The 18,488-nt window shown below is 47.3% G+C and overlaps 1 protein-coding gene across 1 annotated transcript in view; it reads left to right on the top strand.

Moving 5' to 3' along the window:
- EFNA2 (ephrin A2) overlaps positions 1-18,488 on the top strand; it is a 292,098-nt gene that overhangs the window by 255,816 nt on the left and 17,794 nt on the right. Inside the window, exon 2 of the mRNA XM_060233450.1 lies at positions 624-916. Coding sequence (XP_060089433.1) covers positions 624-916 — 293 coding nt within the window. The remainder of the gene's footprint in view (positions 1-623; positions 917-18,488) is intronic.

Below are 18,488 nucleotides of genomic sequence, written 5' to 3'. Positions count from 1 at the left end.
TCCTATAGAGAATGGTGTGGAATTGTTTTCTGTGGCCCCAGAAAGGTAGGACCAGAACCAATGGGTTGAAATGAAATCAAAAGCGTTTCCGGCTCAACATTAGGAAGAACTTCCTGACTGCTAGAGCGGTTCCTCAGTGGAACAGGCTTCCTTGGGAGGTGGTGGGCTCTAAACATATGAACATATGAAGCTGCCTTATACTGAATGAGACCCCCCTCGGTCCATCAAAGTCAGTACTGTTCTCTCAGACTGGCAGAGGCTCTCCAGGGTCTCAAGCTGAGGTTTTTCACACCTATTTGCCTGGACCCTTTTTTGGAGTTGCCGGGGATTGAACCTGGGACCTTCTGCTTCCCAAGCAGATGCTCTACCACTGAGCCACCGTCCCTCCCCTTCCTTGGAGGTTTTTAAACAGAGGCTAGATGGCCATCTGACAGCAATGAAGATCCTGTGAATTTAGGGGGAGGTGTTTGTGAGTTTCCTGCAGGGGGTTGGACTAGATGACCCTGGAGGTCCCTTCCAACTCTATGATTCTGTGATTCTGTTCTAAAGGGCAGGTGGATTTTGCCTTTCATGCTTCTCAATGTGCATTTTGCTCTCATCCCCCCCCTTTCCGCTGCCTGCAGGTTCCATCAGGGGGACTACACAGTGGAAGTCAGCATCAACGACTACCTGGACATCTATTGCCCGCACTATGAGATTCCGTTCCCCATGGACCGGATGGAACGGTACATCCTCTACATGGTCAACTATGAGGGCCATGCCACCTGTGACCACCGGCAAAATGGCTTCAAACGCTGGGAATGTAACAGGCCCGATTCAGCCAACGGCCCTCTGAAATTCTCTGAAAAGTTCCAGCTCTTCACCCCTTTCTCGCTGGGGTTTGAATTCAGGCCAGGGCACGAATATTACTATATATGTGAGTAGTAATAATTACTTTCCTTTGGGGAGACTCTCATTCAGTGTCTAGCGACGGTGTGCAGATACAAGATACAACGGGTTAAGGCGCAAAGGTCTTGTGAAAGCAGACACGTGTTTTCATTAAAAAAAGCATTGCGTACGGTGTCGTTTTGGACATGATGGGCGTTGGGTACTGATGCCCTGTTGGCATTGCCAGTGACAGGGAACATTAAACACTTGTTGTTGGTATAGTAATGTGGGGGTATAGCGTGGTTGTTTTTTCTTTAAATTATTACCTTATTTACCTAAAAAAAAACGGCTGGGATTTTTCCTCATGTGCTGTTTTAAATTTGCATACAAGTTAAAGGGCCCCACGACACAGAGTGTTAAAGCTGCAGTACTGCAGTCCTAAGCTCTGCTCATGACCTGAATTCGATCCCCGGTGGAAGCTGGGTTTTCAGGTAGCTGGCTCAAGGTTGACTCAGCCTTCCATCCTTCCGAGGTCAGTAAAATGAGTACCCAGCTTGTTCGGGGGAAAGTGTAGAGGACTGGGGAAGGCAATGGCAAACCACCCTGTAAAAAGCCTGCTGTGAGAACATTGTGAAAACAACGTCACCCCAGAGTCGGAAACGACTGGTGCTTGCACAGGGGACCTTTCCTTTCTTAAAGTTATGTAGGAACTCCATGGCACAGAGTGGTAAGCTGCAGTACTGCAGTCCGAACTCTCTGCCTTGTGACCTGAGTTTGATTCCGGTGGAAGCTGGGTTCAGGTATCTGACTCAATGTTGACTCAGCTTTCCATCATTCCGAGGTCGGTAAAATGAGTACCCAGCTTGCTGGGGGGAAAGTGTAGAGGACTGGGGAAGGAAATGGCAAACCACCCTGTAAAAAGCCTGCCGTGAGAACATTGTGAAAGCAACGTCACCCCAGAGTCGGAAACGACTGGTGCTTGCACAGGGGACCTTTCCTTTCCTAAAGTTATGTAGGAACTCCATGGCAGAGTGGTAAGCTGCAGTACTGCAGTCCGAACTCTCTGCCTTGTGACCTGAGTTTGATTCCGGTGGAAGCTGGGTTCAGGTAGCCGACTCAATGTTGACTCAGCCTCTCCTCCTTCCGAGGTCAGTAAAATGTTATGTAGGAACTCCATGGCACAGAGGAACAAAAAGTTATGTAGGAACTCCATGGCACAGAGTGGTAAGTTTGATTCCGGTGGAAGCTGGGTTCAGGTAGACGACTCAATGTTGACTCAGCCTCCCCTCCTTCCGAGGTCGGTAAAATGAGTACCCAGCTTGATGGGGGAAAAATGTAGATGACTGAGGAAGGCAATGGCAACACATCGTAAAAAAGTTTGCCAAGAAAACGTGGTGATGTGACGTCACCTCATGAGTCAGTAACAACTCGGTGCTTGCACAGGGGACTACCTTTGCCTTTAAAGTTATGAACAGTGATTTTTTTTAAAAAAGCTTTTATGTATGAGCATTTTTAGGGGGATCATCTCACATTCAGGATTGTCTGCCTTTAGGGGAAAGATGGTATCATTTAGCCTGCTTCCTTCTCGAAAACTCGGGTAACAAAAGCACACCTTTCCTCCAGCAAAATGGGATAACTTGTACAGTGATTAAAATTATTTCCTGCTGACGAACAGCATCCCAAATAGGTCTTGGCCACCTTACAGGCCACCACTTGGACTCTAGTTGCCAGCCTCCTGGTGGGGCCTGGAGATCTCCCAGAATTCCAACTACATAGATCAGTTCCCCTGGAGAAAACGACAGCTTTAGAGGGTGGATCTATGGGGCATCAATACCCCGCCGAGGTCACTCTCCTCCCCCAATCCTACCCTGCCCAGGCTCCACCCCCAAATCTCCAGGAATTTTCAGACCCCAAGTTGACACCCTTAACTTGGATTCCTTCAAGGAATCGTTTCTGGGTATTTTCACATATGTTAGATATGTATTAATTTTATTGGATTTATATCCCGCCCTCCCCGCGAGTGGGCTTTCAGTGCACTTTGCAATGAGGGTTTCTTGTATGAAACGGCAAAATCCGCTCACAAACTGCATAATTTAGCATGCGGGTAAGCTCTCGTTTATGTGGCTTAAGGAAAAAGGAAACGCTTTTTCAAATGGTGCACAGCTTAAGCACAGCATTACTTTTAAAGCCCTATATGGCCGGGGTCCTGCATATCTTAGGGACCACCTTTCCCTGCACATCCCCCAGCGAGCACTTCAGTCCGGGTCTCAAAACCTGTTGACAGTCCCCAGCATCAGAGAAGGGAGGCTCAAAACAACGAGAGCCAGGGCCTTTTCTGTTGCTGCCCCTAGCTGGTGGAATGAGTTGCTGGAAGAGGTCAGGGCCCTGTGAGAGCTTTCACAGTTCCGCAGGGCCTGCAAAACGGCACTCTTCTGCCAGCCATTTGCATGATGGCAACATCAGCAGCAATGGGACTGACCCATAAGCGCACCACCAACGGCCTACCTCATCACGCTATGGCGATCCTGAGACCTCCGAGTATAGCTAACAACCAGAATTTAATCGCTGCCTGAAACCATGGTATTAGCACATGCCGATGTTTTAGTAATTGTTTTTATGTTTTTGTTGTTGTTTATCTTAGCTGATCACACTAATGTGATTGTGTTGACCCTTGGTTTGTGAGCCACCCTGAGCCTGCCACGGCGGGGAGGGCGGGATATAAATTAAATAAATAAATAAGCCACTGTGTGGCTGATAAAAAAAAAAAAGATCATACTTATCTCTTCCCCTCCTTGAAGAACCTCTTGGTGGTATACACAGAGAGGGGTTTTTTTTGAAAGGTGGGTTCTTTCCTTCCCTCTGTTTTATCCCTTAATCAGCCCTGTAAGGCAGGTCAGTCTGAGAGAGATCGTGAGCAGGGTCCCCCCTTTGTCCTCAGAACGGGGGCTCTTCTGTGGCCTTACGGGTTCTACTGGGTCAACTCTGGTTCTCTTCGTGTCTCCCTTTTGCTGCAATCTGAAGCAGGATTGCCGATTAACTGTTCTGATTACCCTGTCAGTTCAAAGCAAAGCAATCGCAGGGACCGGTTTAATTAGCAGGAATGACTCTATTTAACCTCCATTGGTGACTCGGGAATGTGGGACGTTTGAGAACCCAGCTGGGGCCACATTCCGAGAAGATAATAAAAATAAGCCAATGTTCAGCAGAGAGAGAGAGAGAAAGAAACCCCTCGGTGACCCATCATTTTCCCTTGCAAAGGGGAGGGAGGGCAAGGAGCGTTAAAGATGATTCTGTTCCCAGACCATGTTTTGGCTTGTAAATGATTTGAACTCGGGCCTCCCGCCGGGGCCTCTGGCCTACTGCGCTACCAGCGAGCAAAAATAATCAAACGCTTTAAATTAGCTTCCCGGACCACCCATTAAGAAGCCCCTGATTTAAGAGTCTTCATTTATCTTGATTTTCTTTAAAAAGAATAAAAAAAGAAAGAAAAAAGAGGGGAGGGGGGATCTGCCTTTGCTAGGGACCAAGACCCGTTTCGCTCTTTAATATACCTTTCCAGCATAATTCTTGGAGAACAGTGAAGCTGTCAGTACCTGCAAGATATTCAAAAACCCAGCGTGTTCTGTAAGGGGAATGAATTCCATAGAGGGTTCTCAGGGACCTCACAATGCTCTCCCTAAGCTCTTAAGCGGGAACCTTCAACATGGTTGTTCGTGGTCTCCGCTCTCCATGGTGCCCCGCGGGCACCTTTCCTGGCCCCATCAAATGTTTTTAGAAAGTGGGTGGGGCCAGGTGAGGATTTTGCCCAGCAGGGCTTCTGATCGGCTACTGGCAATTTGATTGGCTGTGCCATTTTGAAAAATAGAGTTGCCAGGTCCTATTTTGCTGCCAGCAGGGGGATCCCACGTGCATGGAGAATGATGACATCACTTGATGCATCATTGCATTGCTGACATCATATGTGATGCTCTAGGTAGTTTTTTGCCACAAATAATAAGCATAGAGGAGTAACGGTAAGGTAATGCAATCCGGACTAAAGGAACCATTCCTATGCACTAATCATGCAACCAATCATACCGACCATTATAATTCATGCGTTAGTATCACATAGATTACAGATTATTGAATAAGAGCCTTTTGCTTTCACCAGGATTGAATCTAGGTCATTGAGAGAGTTATGCAATGTGGCATAGAACATAGAACAAATGAAATAATAACAGTAGTTCAAATACACCACATTGATAGCGCTTCATATGGTGTTGATATCGCTTCCACTTGTTATTTAATAAAAGTTGCATGCAATCTATTGGTACAAAATTATTATCAAAACAGAGATAATAGATTCCACAGTCTTTGCATGGACTTCGAGATTTGTGAAATTTTATAAGGGTTATTGGAATATTCAAGCACTGTATGATGTACGATTATAAGTAAACCTCTTATTTGATGTAATTTGTAGTTTGATTGATAGGAATTAATATATAGTAACAGCTGAAGTGTATTTTGTAATTTGTGTGATACTAATAAATGAATTATAATGGTCAGTATGAATGGTTGTGGGATTAGTGCATGGGGACAGTTCCTTTAGATTGCTTTTTTTTTTGCACAAAACCATAGTTTGCCCAAAACCCAGAGCATCGGAAGAACTTCCTGACCATTCTAGCGGTTCCTCAGTGGAACAGGCTTCCTTAGGAGTGGTGGGCTCTCCTTCCTTGGAGGTCTTTAAACAGAGGCTAGATGGCCATCTGACAGCAATGAAGATCCTGTGAATTTAGGGGGAGGTGTTTGTGAGTTTCCTGCATTGTGCAGGGGGTTGGACTAGATGACCCTGAGGTCCCTTCCAACTCTATGATTCTATGCTATGTCAGGGACATGATGATATCACTTTTGAGTGATGTCATCACATCAGGGACGTCGAGCAGCGAGATCGATGTTTGGGCGCGGGGTTTCCCCGTCAGGCTACTGGGGCCGCAGATTGGAGCCCCAGATCCCCTGGCTGGACCAGGAGTCTGACAAACCCTATTTTAAAAATATTATTTTGGCAGCACTTGCCAGCACAGCACAAAGACCTTCACTATATGATTGGAAGAAGAAGAAGAAGATGATGATATTGGATTTATACTCCCCCCTCCACCCTGAATCTCAGAGTCTCAGAGTGGCTCACAATCTCCTTTCCCTTCCTTCCCCATAACAAACACCCTGTGAGGTAGGTAGGGCTGAGAGAGCTCCCACAGCAGCTGCCCTTTCAAGGACAGAGGCTCAGAGCGGCCTACAATCTCCTTTCCCTCCCTCCCCCACAACAGACACCCTGTGAGGCGGGTGGGGCTGAGAGAGCTCTCCAAAAGCTACCCTTTCAAGGACAGCTCTGCAAGAGCCATGGCTAACCCAAGGCCATCAACAGCTGCAAGTGGAGGAGTGGGGAATCCAACCCCGTTCTCCCAGATAAGAGTCCACACACTTAGCCACTATACCAAACTGAAAGTAAACCACAGCTGTCCATCACAGTTGCCATTTTGTGGTTGGCTCCCCCTCCTGCAGCAGCCATTTTGTGGCATATGTCAGAATCCCAAAGGTTTCCCCAGCCTCAAAAAGACTGGAGACGCCCAGTTTAAAGTAAACCTGTTCACAGACTCATGTGCCAAGGTCAAGCCCTCTAACTCTTTTACTAAGTTAAGAATGGGCAAGCCAGTGCCCATGGAGCCATGACATCTCCTGCGAATGCAGGTCTACTGTGACATCAGAGCAGGTCAGCAAATGAGCTAAGAAAGGCGGACCAAGCAGGAGGAGAATGGTCAATGAAAACCTTGGAGGGGAGTATTCACAGTCGGGTCATTGGAAGACAAATCAGGGTCTGCGGGCCATGAAAAAACCTTTTTGTTTGCAGGGTGCAGCAAAACTCCGGATTTCATGGGAGCCTCCTTCAGGACACAGTGACAGCCACTAGGCCAGTTGCTGGATGTCTGCTTCAGTGAACCACACTGAACTAGTAAGGAATTCACAGATGCGAGAGCTTGGTTGAAAGAAATGAAACTGTTTATTGAGACACAGTAAAGGCAGCCCCGTGGCGCAGAGTGGTAAAGCTGCAGTACTGCAGTCGGAGCTCTCTGCCTCGTGACCTGAGTTCGATTCCTGCGGAAGCTGGGTTCAGGTAGCCGCCTCAAGGTTGACTCAGCCTCCCATTTTTCCAAGGTTGGTAAAATGAGTCCCCAGCTTGCTGGGGGGAAAGTGTAGATGACTGGGGAAGGCAATGGCAAACCACCCCATAAAAAGTCTGCCGTGAAAATGTTGTGAAAGCAACGTCACCCCAGAGTCGGAAGCGACTGGTGCTTGCACAGGGGACTACCTTTACTTTTTAAATCAGCATTCCAGAAAAGGAACCAAAAGACACAAATAAAAGGGGGGGGGGGGACCTGTACCTGCACATTGTTGCATAGGTGGCACGGTGCTGTAGCAATCATTTGCGACTGGATTCTCCCGCAAGGACAATTTACTCCAGTTGCAGATGGTCATTGGGCCGCTGTGCCTTGAACTGTTTCACACCCCTGGGGAAAATAGGACCCAAATTAACACCAGCATTTTAAAAATACCTTTCCTCATGCGACAGACCTCCTCCAGCCCTTGCACAGCTCCCCTGTTTCAGACCGAGTTCCCAGCGAGGTCCCAAAATGAAGCCCCCTTTGTGGGTTAATTTCAAGGTTACATTAGCGAGGAAACAACTTCACATCAGAGCGCCCGTCTCCAAGCCCGCAGAAGAGCATCTCTTGAATCTTCAATTTTATTTTTTTAATTGAGGGGGGGCATTCAATAAAGAAATTTTGCAATAATAATAATAATATTAATTAAAAACCACGACCCCAAAGCACTCCACGTTCTCGCTGGGTCCAGGAACTAGTGGTAGATTTATCTTCCTTAATATTCCACCCCCCCCCTTTCTTGCCTCAAAAGCGTCTGTTTTCAACCCTCTTAATTTGTTCTTTTTATCTATATTAAATTACCATTTTCCTCTCTCTCCCCCTCCGCCTGTGTAAAATGTCACTTGTAAAATAGCTACTTTTCTCTCTCTCTCTCTTTTTATTTTTTAATGTCGTTAGGGAGAGATTACACAGGAGTAAATAGTGAAACTCATCACAGCTAAGCCAGTTAGAATTCATGTCATGTGGAACATTAGAAATTATGCCTCTTTGAGGCAACCCTATTTAGCAGACATAAAAGAAGAGGCATTACCACCTTCTATAGCTTGCAAATTGGAATTCCATTAACCTTCCAGGCACTGAGTATGAGGGCCCTGTTTGCAGTCCACAGTTCTAGGTCAAGGTTAAGCAGCAGCTTCTGGGACGGGAAGGGATTCTGTTTGGCTTCCGAGATAGGTGTTTGGAAAAAAGGTCAGAACCAGAGTGGGACGGGGACAGCAGATAATCCAGGTGCAAAGTTTACCCCTGAGCAGGGTTCCCTGTGGTCCAAATCAGGGCCAGTTTCCTACCCTGTCCATTGAAACGGTGGGGGATGGGGGTGGATTGATGAATTGATTCTTGTGCGGGCATACCACTGAAAGTGGCATCCACGTTTCAGTTTCTCTTTGCTTCACGTAGAAGCGCTTTCCCAGTCTTTGCGCTGATGTTTGTTCTATGCTTTTGTCAGCTGCCTGTCTTGTGCAGTGGACGTGGAAGACATGCGCATAATGCAACGACAATATGATGCAGGGGAAGTGCATCATGGGAGATGCAGAAATAGCAGAGGTTGCCAACTCAAGGCTGGAAAATTCCTTGGGATCTGGAGGGGGAACCTTGGAAGGGAGGGAGGAATCAAAGAGGAGGAGGGCATTGGATTTATACCCCACCCTTCACTACCACAAAGTGATAAGCTGCAGTACTGCAGTCCAAGCTCTGCTCATGACCTGAGTTCAATCCTGGCAGAAGCTGGGTTCAGGTAGTCAGCTTAAGGTTGACTCAGCCTTTCATTCTTCTGAGGTCAGTAAAATGAGTCCCCAGCTTGCTTGGGGGAAAGTGTAGATGACTGGGGAAGGCAGTGCCAAACCACCCCGTAAAAAGTCTGCCAAGAAAATGTCATGATGTGACGTTGCCCCATGAGTCAGTAATGACCCGGTGCATGCACAGGGGACCACCTTTACCTTTTACTTCACTACCCAAAGGGGTCTCAGAGCAGCTTACAATCTCCTTCCCTTTCCCCACAACAGACACACTGTGAGGTAGGTGGGGCTGAGAGAGCTCTGACAGAAGCTGCTCTTGAGAGGAACAGCTCTGAAAGAGTTATGACTGACTCAAGGCCACTCCGGCAGCTGCAAGTGGAGAAGTGGGGAATCAAACTCCGTTCTCCCAGATAAGAATCCACACACTTAACCACTTCACAAAACTGGCTCTCAAGGGCAGGGTTTGGAGAGAGGCTATGTGGGGTGCAGTGCCGTGCAGACCACCCCCCCATATCTGCCGTTTCCTCTATGAGAACTGATTTCTCTTGTCTGAAGATCAGTTCAGATTCCAGGAGATCTCCGGACCCTTCCTGTAGGGGGCAACCCTATCTGTCGTCTGCTGCTCAAGTCAGAGAGGCCAGGAGACCATTCCAGATTCCACAGCACATTCAGACCTCTCTCTGGACCAAGGAAGTAACATCCTCTTTACAATAGAAAGGCTCTCTGAGAATGCTCAGAGGCAGTGCTCAGTGTGCCGCTTAGCACCTCGTTTTAAAAGAGCTGTGTTCTGATGGGCAGATGCTGCACACACAGAGACCGATTTCTCACTAGGCTTGTTCTGTTCTCAAAGCCCCCCCCCCCCCCCCGTGCTTCTGTCCAGTTTTCCACAAGCAGACACAAGGCTGCGACTTGCCTCACCTCTGAAAATCGGTTTCTGTTTGCCACGGGGAAGAGGCAGAGCAAGTCACAGCCCCTCCGAAATTGGACAGAAACTCCGGGGGAGGGGGAAGGGCTCCGAGTCCAGAACAAGGCTAGTGCAAAATCGGTCTAAGAGGCATTGACACTGAAGTGCCAACCGTTGCCAGGTCCCCCCTGGACACCAGTGGCATCCCTACAGTTGGCAGCCCTGGAACTGCCACAACTCATTTGTCTTCGGAGGGTGAGGTTTGCTTGTAAGGGTGGCGTGTTTGGTTCCAAACAAACAAAAGAATGGTCTGGGAAAGCTTCATTACCTGTATTCATTCGAATAACAAGAACAGCAGGAATAACACTTGGGTGAGTGGATGCCCCTTCTTGCAGTGTGCCTCTGGCTGCCATAACCTGGGACCTCTTCCCCTTTGACTTCCCCTTTGTGTTAGGGGAAGAAACCCGGAGAACTGAATCCGGGTTGGATGGGCAACAAAGAAACGTTTCTTGGTGAAGGCAATAAAAATATGCAGATGGCAGACGGATGGATGGATAAATGGGAGGAAGGGAGGAAGGAAGGAGATAGATAGATAGATAGATAGATAGATAGATAGATAGATAGATAGATAGATAGATAGATAGATAGATAGATAGATAGATAGATAGATAGATAGATAGATAGATAGATAGATAGATAGATATTTAACAAAAACCAAAACAATCAGAGCCAGCATGGACAACCATCACTCCAACAAAAGCAAACATACACATACAAACAAACAGACACAAAACAGTCCAGAGCAGAGGATCCCTGCTTGTGCAATGCTTTTCAGAGCCACAAAAGCCACCTGGCACTTCTGGGCACTGCTGTTTCCATTCGAAACCAAGAAGACCCTTTAACAAGTGGGAGGGGGGTGGGAATCAAACAAGTTTTTCCACCTTTTCCATTTTTGTGTTAAATTGTTATCGCGATTCGTGGGTTCTTCTGAATATTCAAGGCGTTGGCACGGCTTGTCCTTTGTGGAGATGGACCAAAACTCTGAATCCTTCAGGTTCCAGCGGACCTCGTTAAGTTTTTGTGTAAAACGAGTCCTTTGAAATAAGGGTTGGCGAGTGAAGTCAAAGGCAGGCAAAATGACCAAGGACATTGGATGCTTATTTCTCAGCTGGAGACTGGAAGCGGGGGTGGGGTGGGGGGATGCGGATTGTTCAGGGAAAGGGTAGCTGGGGAAAGTCATGGCAGGGACAAAAATACAAAGCTTTGGTTTAGGAGAGAACGGTGAGAAAGAAGAACTGGCAGAGAAGATGAATATGGGAGGAACATGAGATCTAGTGGGGAAGCAGGAAGGAAGATCCAAGGGTGTTTGGTTCTTCTGTAGCCAAAGTATGAAGTGGGGCTATTCTGCTCCCCACCCCCTTCCTATGTGGATGACAGATCCATACAGAGATTTATAATCTGTAAAAATAATCTGTGACCTGCGTGCCTTCCCTGTATTGTAGTGCCCAAGAGAAAGGAAAGGTCCCCTGTGCAAGCACCAGTCGTTTCTGACTCTGGGGTGACGTTGCTGTTTTCATGGCAGACTTTTTAACGGGGTGGTTTGCCATTGCCTTCCCCAGTCATCTACACTTCCTTCCCAGCAAGCTGGGTCCTCATTTTACCGATCTTGGAAGGATGGAAGCTGAGTCAACCTGGAGCCAGCTACCTGAAAACTCAGCTTCCACCGGGGATCGAACTCAGGTCGTGAGCAGAGCTTAGGACTGCAGTATTGCAGCTTTAGCACTCTGCGCCACGGGGCTCTCTGCCCAAGAGATAACTCATCCCCAAAATAAACACATGCACCCTACGGATATCATCTGATCTCATTCATAAAAACGGGTCTTCCAGCATCCAGAGGCCGTGGTCGGGGATATGCCCCTCGAGTGGGGTGGGTGGGGATATGCAAATCCGGCCTTTCTGTGTTCCCCCCAAGTCCCTTCGAGAAGCAGCCTTTGGTCCCAAGAAAAAGTGATGTCAGGGTGACCCTGCTCTCATGTCCGAAGACAATGCCCTCCCTCGCTCTAGGAGGGAGGGGGGAGAACCTGGAGCGATGGGAAAGGGGGGGGGGCTGGGACAGGAATTATAAAGAAGCCCTCCCATTGTTAGCCGTCAATGTCTCAGCAAGGAATATTGAAAGGCCTCTGGGAACAGCTGCCTTCGGTCGCCTCGGATTTGTTGGACTGAGAGGAGATTCCACGCTGAGGCAACTGGCTCTCCTGTGAGAGATGGGAGACTTTCCAAAATAACAGCCACAAGAGCAAGAGAATAATGTCAATGCTGCTCTGGAATGCTGTCAACACAGTGCAAACACCCTCTCTCATATCTCTGAGTTGATAAAATGGCCTGGGGATGGGGTTTTTTTTCCCAGGCTGAGCTGTGCATCTGAACCAGAATTGGTGGCACGAATTCAGCTCCTCTGCTGGTAGACAGAGACCGATTTCTCACTGGGCTTGTTCCAGTCTTGGAACCCTTCCCCCTCCCCCTCCACTGCGTTTCTGTCTGATTTCGCACAAGCGGCCCTGCCTCTTTCCTGCGGCAAGCAGAAACTGGTTTTCAGAGAAACTTGCTTGCCACGGGAAAGAGGTGGGGCAAGTCGCAGCCCCACAGCAACTTGTGTGAAGAGTGACAGAAGCACTGGGGGGGGGGGGGGGAGAAGGGCTGGTGCTAGGATTTTTGGTGTCCTAGGCGAGATGCCCACTAGTGCCTCCCTCCCCCTGAAATTTAAAAAACAGAGAATTGTAGGAGAAATGAAACTTGAAACTATTTACGTTTTTAATGTACAGTTTTTAATTTTACATTTTGTTTTTTAATTGAGAGATTAAACAATAAAAATGGTGAGAATACTACTTGATCCTTTTAGCTGGAGGTGCCAGGGACAAGACCTTCACATGACCATTTCTACTCGATCCTTTTAGCTGGAGCGGCCAGTGACAAGATCCTGTACATGCGAGAAAGATGCTCTACCACTGAGCTACGGCTCCCACCCCACGGCTCTGTGAAAGTAGAGCAGGAAGGATGAGTGGTAGCAGACAACTTCAACAGGAGCCAGTTTTTGGAAACTGTAATTGGCTCTTCTTCAGCTTTTACAATTGGTTAATTCATCCCTGCCAGGTTCTGAGGAGCACACTGCGCAGGCGCCGTCCGCTTTCGTGTTTCTCGGTTCTGTTACAAACCCAGGGGGTGCAAAACTAGCCGAGCAGCGTCTGCACTCCGTGGAACCTGCTTTCCATCGGGGAAGGCAGGCTCCAAGGAGCACACCTGCTGTGCATGGAGAGAGGGGGCGGCTGGCAGTGCCCCTAGGCCAGGGGGCCCCCTAGGCAGCTGCTTACTTGGCCTACTCCCATGCACCAGCCATGGGGGGGGGGGAGTGCTCCAGGGCTGAAACAAGCCTAATGAGAAATCGGTCAGAGTCTCATTGGGGCCATTTTTAAAGTGACAAGGACTGACCTCCACAGCAGTCGAAAACTGAAGTCTTCGCAGACTAGAGGTGTGCTACAAAAACAACAATAAATGAAGTACCAGAAGGATCATATGCTGCATAGTCAGTGACAATGCTTTTGCGGACTCACCTGATTTAGTGAGTAGCAAATAGCTGCCTCACCTTTGTAAAGATTCAAATTCCATCTCCCTGTTACTGGTACAATGGTGCCCATGTGGAATCGTTGAATTTTTTGCCTTGGGCAAAGCAGGAGTCAAGTGTCGCCTTTAAGACCAACCAAGTTTTATTCAGCACGTAAGCTTTCGTGGGCTAAAAACACACTTCTTCAGACGAGATCCGCTCGTCTGATGAAGTGTGCTTAGAGAGCACACGGAAGCTTACGTTCTGAATAAAACTTGGTTGGTCTTAAAGGTGCCACTTGACTCCTGTTTTGTTCAGCTGCTTCAGACCAACACGGCTGCCCACTCGGATCTTTTTGCCTTGGAATAACTGCCGCAATGACCCCATGATCTCTGAGTAAGCAGGCCAAGAGACTCCAAACAACTTGGGGAGTTTTTCCAAAGATCGGCTTTGAAATGGACTTTGGTCCACTATCCGTCACCAGGACATTATTGGCTGAAAGTTGCGTTGAGCGGGCGCTTTGCCATTTTGATGGGTGTTTCTGTCTTAACTGGCTGAATGCATTGTTGTATTTTCGCCTATACATTATATTTTGTCCATAATCCATTTCTGCAGTATGCAGATGCTATGATATTTATGAACTCTTTTTTTTTTTTACTTTACACAAATAGATTTTATTTTATTAAATCTAATCCAAGGGGAACATAGGAACATAGAGAACAGAGGGGAAATAAATAACAAAAATATAAATCTAACATACAAGAATCCAATTTAGACCATTGGATGCAGATAACAAACAATTTACAAAAACAATACTAGGTATGCTAGGTATTTAGAATTAAGAAAAAGCCTACAATTCATCCTATTAGGCAAAAAGGAAATATTCCCAAAGAATTCCAAAACCAGGGCCCAAAGCAAATAATCTATAGCCAAATCAGTATCATTTTTGAAAAAAGGGTTATCTTATCCATTGTCTTACCCATTACATACTGGTCCCATAACTTCTCATACCACATTTCAATCGTGGGGGTTTCCAATTTTTAGCAATCATATGAACTCAGACATTGACTGCAATACTTTGACTTTTAATACTTTGTTGTTGTTGCTTTTATATTACGCCTCTAGTGTTTTCTAATGTTGCCAGTTTACACACACACACCACACACACACAATCTGAAGATCTCTGCTCCACAGTGTCGAAAAAAGCAAGAGACCATGAGCACCTTAAAAACTAATAACATTTGTGAGCTTCCGTGAGTCGCTTCTCCACCTTGATCTGCTCTGAAGGAGTTCACACGCGACAGGTTCCGCGGTCCAGCCCACTGATTTTGTTGCCACAGGTGAGCGAAGAAATGATGTGGGCTCCCCGTTGATTTTTATTTGTCCATAGAAAACTTACCAGCCGCCTTCCTTCCTGACAGAGCTCCAAGCCGCTTACAGCCATAGATCAAATGCATAAAATAAAATGCACAGAAAACACAAAAACCAAAATTTAAAATCACAGTTTAGGAGCCACTAGTCATGTGTTTGTTTATTATTATAACAGTCCTTACTTAGACCAGTTATTCAAAAGGAAAATACCAGGGCTTTTTTTGGTCAAAAATGCCCAGCAGGAACTCAATTGCATATTAGGCCACACACCCTGAGGTCAGCCTTATTTTGCACAGGGCTTTTTGCAGAAAATCGTTTGCATATTAGGCCACACCCCCTGATACCAAGTCAGCCGGAACTGCGTTCCTGCTCAAAAAAAAAGCCCTGGAAAATACAAAGATACACAATTCCAAGATTCTAAAATACTTAAAACCAGGGCGCTTTTTTTGTAGCAGGAATTCCTTTTGCATATTAAGCCACACACCCCTGATGTAGCCAATCCTCCAAGAGCTTACAGGGCTCTTAGCACAGGGCCTACTGTAAGCTCTTGGAGGATTGGCTACATCGGGGGGTGTAGCCTAATATGCAAAGGAGTTGCTGCTACAAACAAAGCCCTGCTTAAAACACATTTTTTAAAAAACCAGCTAGTAAGTTAACCAGCTGCAGTCCTAAATAAAGATTGGAAGAGAGGAGGCTGGGTGCTCCTTCTTGGGGGAGGTTGTTCCATAACCATGGGGCTGCTAAAGGTTGACTGAATCACCTTTGGGGAGGTAGAGCCTCCATGTTTGGAGGTAGTGTACCTTGGAATACCTGTTGTGAGGGGGGAGTTGCAACTTTTGCTTTCATATCCTGCCCAGAGTCTCCTAGGGGTCCCCCGAAGGAAAGAGGACCCCTGCTTTGGTGGACTTTGGGGCTCATCAGGGGGTTGAAAAGTAACAGCACAAAGAGCTTTATGAGTTCATGTCCAGTGTAAGGCAGGAAAAACAGTGTGGTAGGTGTTATATAGATGCCACAGGAGAAATGACTGAGAGGATGTTTCTTCCATTCCTAGAATCATAGATCTGGAAGGGACCTCCAGGGTCGTCTAGTCCAACCCCCTGCACAATGCAGGAAACTCACAAATGCCTCCCCCTAAATTCACAGGATCTTCATTGCTGTCAGATGGCCATCTAGCCTCTGTTTAAAAACCTCCAAGGAAGGAGAGCCCACCACCTCCCAAGGAGGAAGCCTGTTCCACTGAGGAACCGCTCTAACGGTCAGGAAGTTCTTCCTAATGCTGAGCCGGAAACTCTTTTGATTTAATTTCAACCCACTGGTTCTGGCCCTACCTTCTGGGTTCTGCCAAACAAAAACCAGAGTTCTGGGTGCAGTTTTGGGGAGAGGCAAACATTGCCTAGAAATCATCTGTCTGATGTCCCAAAAAACATATATATGTCAATAAACATATCTTATAAAACAACATAAATGTCCAAGACATTAGGAAGGAAATTCCTCAAAAGTTCCTCCTGGAATTTCATACTGGTTGGGCGATGGGGGTGGGTGGGGGGATATGTGTACGACAGAAAAATAAAATGCAGACTGAAATGTGCCCACTGCCAAAAAGCGCTTAAACATCTGGATCTATCAACATCTGGGAAATGCATGGCGAGCGCTAGGCAGGCCCTGGGTTTGCCCCAGGAAGGCTCATTTTACATCCTTCTGTTTTCAAGACGTGGCCAGTTCCTTTTCTAAAACACAATCCGGGTGCAGCAGGAGAGAGGAGGGCGGGGCGAGGGGGGGGCGCCTCGGCTTAGATCTACGGCCCCCTGGAGAAACATCAGTATAACTGGTGTTTGGGATGTGGCTCTCGCATTCATTGGGGATGACCCTTCAAAGAAGAGGAAGCATCAGCCTTTTCTTAAAACAGGATATTCCCTGCCCAGCACGGAATTGGACTGTCAAGTTTGATCTGTTTCAGGAGCAGGCTCAAAATCCACCTTGTCAAATCTCCCCTTCAGCCCCACTCCCCCCGCTCCCCCATGCTTTATATGTCCCCTTTTCTCAGCCGATCCGTCCTAATCCAGACAATTTCATGCCTCGAAGCCTCCCCATCCCTCCCACCCCTCCTCCCCCCTCCTCTTTTAATTACAAACTTTCCCTCCCCCCCCAGACAAACCTTTCCTGCCCAACACGACTCTCACACCCCCCCCCCCCGGACGAAGGAGGCCCTCCAAAGCGTATCATTGGCCTTGGCAGATTTTTTTTATTGGGGGGAATCCAGACACGTCTAAGGATATTTGGTCAGGAAAAGCATCCCAACTGGGGGTCAGACAACTTTTGACATTTTGGGGGGCGGGGGGGGGGGGAGAGAGAAGTGTTGATCAAAGATGTGATTTCAAAAGCGGGAGGTATCAGTCAAGCTTAAGGGATTGGGGGGCGTTAAGCTTCTTAACAAGGCCGAGAAACATGTGCGGGTCAAACATCAGTCAGTGTGTCCACTCTGGAGTCTGCAGGGTCATCGGCCGATTCGCAGGAAGAACCTCAGGATGATGGTTTCACATCAGCATATAGAATCCTAGAATCATAGAGTTGGAAGAGACCTCCAGGGTCATCTAGTCCAACCCCTTGCACGATGCAGGAAACTCACAAACGCCTAAATTCACAGGAGCTTCATTGCTGTCAGGTGGCCATCTAGCCTCTGTTTAAAAACCTCCAAGGAAGGAGAGCCCACCACCTCCCAAGAAAGCCTGTTCCACTGAGGAATCGCTCTAACAGTCAGGAAGTTCTTCCTAATGCTGAGCTGGAAACTCTTTTGATTTAATTTCAACCCACTGGTTCTGGTCCTACCTTCCGGGGCCACAGAAAACAATTCCACACTATCCTCTATAAGACAGCCCTTCAAGTACTCGAAGATGGTGATCAGATCACCTCTCAGCCGCCTCCTCTCCAGGCTAAACATCCCTAACTCCTTCAGCCTTTCTTCATAGGACTTGGTCTCCAGACCCCTCACCATCTTCGTCGCCTTCCTCTGGACCCGTTCCAGCTTGTCTATATCCTTCTTAAAATGTGGTGCCCAAAATTGAACACAATGCTTCAGGTGAGGTCTTACCAGAGCAGAGTAAAGCGATACCATCACATCACGTGATCTGGACACTCTACTTCTGTTGATACAGCCCAAAATTGCATTTGCCTTTTTAGCCACCGCATCACACTGTTGACTCATGTTCAGCATACAATGCACAAAGAATGTTTGCAGGCCTGAGTGTGGCCCACTGAATTCAGTGCTCCCTCTCGGCCGACCCAGGTGAGCAGCTGTGTTGATCCGAAGCAAGTAGAACAGGGGTGACCAAACTTGCTTAACGGAAGAGCCACATAGAACAAATGTCAGGTGCTTGAGAGCCGCAAGACACAAACATCAGATGTTTGAGAGCCACAAGAAAGGAAGGAAGGCGGGCAGGCAGGCAAATGGATGGGGGAAGGAGGAGGGAGAGGTGGAAAGAAAGCAGCGTTAACTTTAAATGCATTCTCCAAGCTGCCATCTGGCTTGGCTTAGAGAAGTGATTTAAAAAGAGGAATACATTTTCCAAGCTGGCTGACGTGATGGTAGTGGCGTCAAGAGCCACACAATATGTTTGAAAGAACCCCTTTGGCCGCCCCTGCAGTAGAACAAAGCAGGAGTCAAGTGGGACCTTTAAGAACAACAACGTTTTATTCAGAATGGAAGGTTTCTTCCCCCCCCCCCCCAAACAATCTTTTATTGAAACTTATATATAATACAGAATACTTGTGATATCAGATTGATTCAAATAAGACATACATTTGAAACGATCAACACACCCCCA

This window comes from Heteronotia binoei, chromosome 2 (assembly GCF_032191835.1).
Source record: "Heteronotia binoei isolate CCM8104 ecotype False Entrance Well chromosome 2, APGP_CSIRO_Hbin_v1, whole genome shotgun sequence".
Lineage (NCBI taxonomy): Eukaryota > Metazoa > Chordata > Lepidosauria > Squamata > Gekkonidae > Heteronotia > Heteronotia binoei.
Note: the sequence above shows the minus strand (reverse complement) of the source record. Positions and strands in the feature narration are given on the sequence as shown.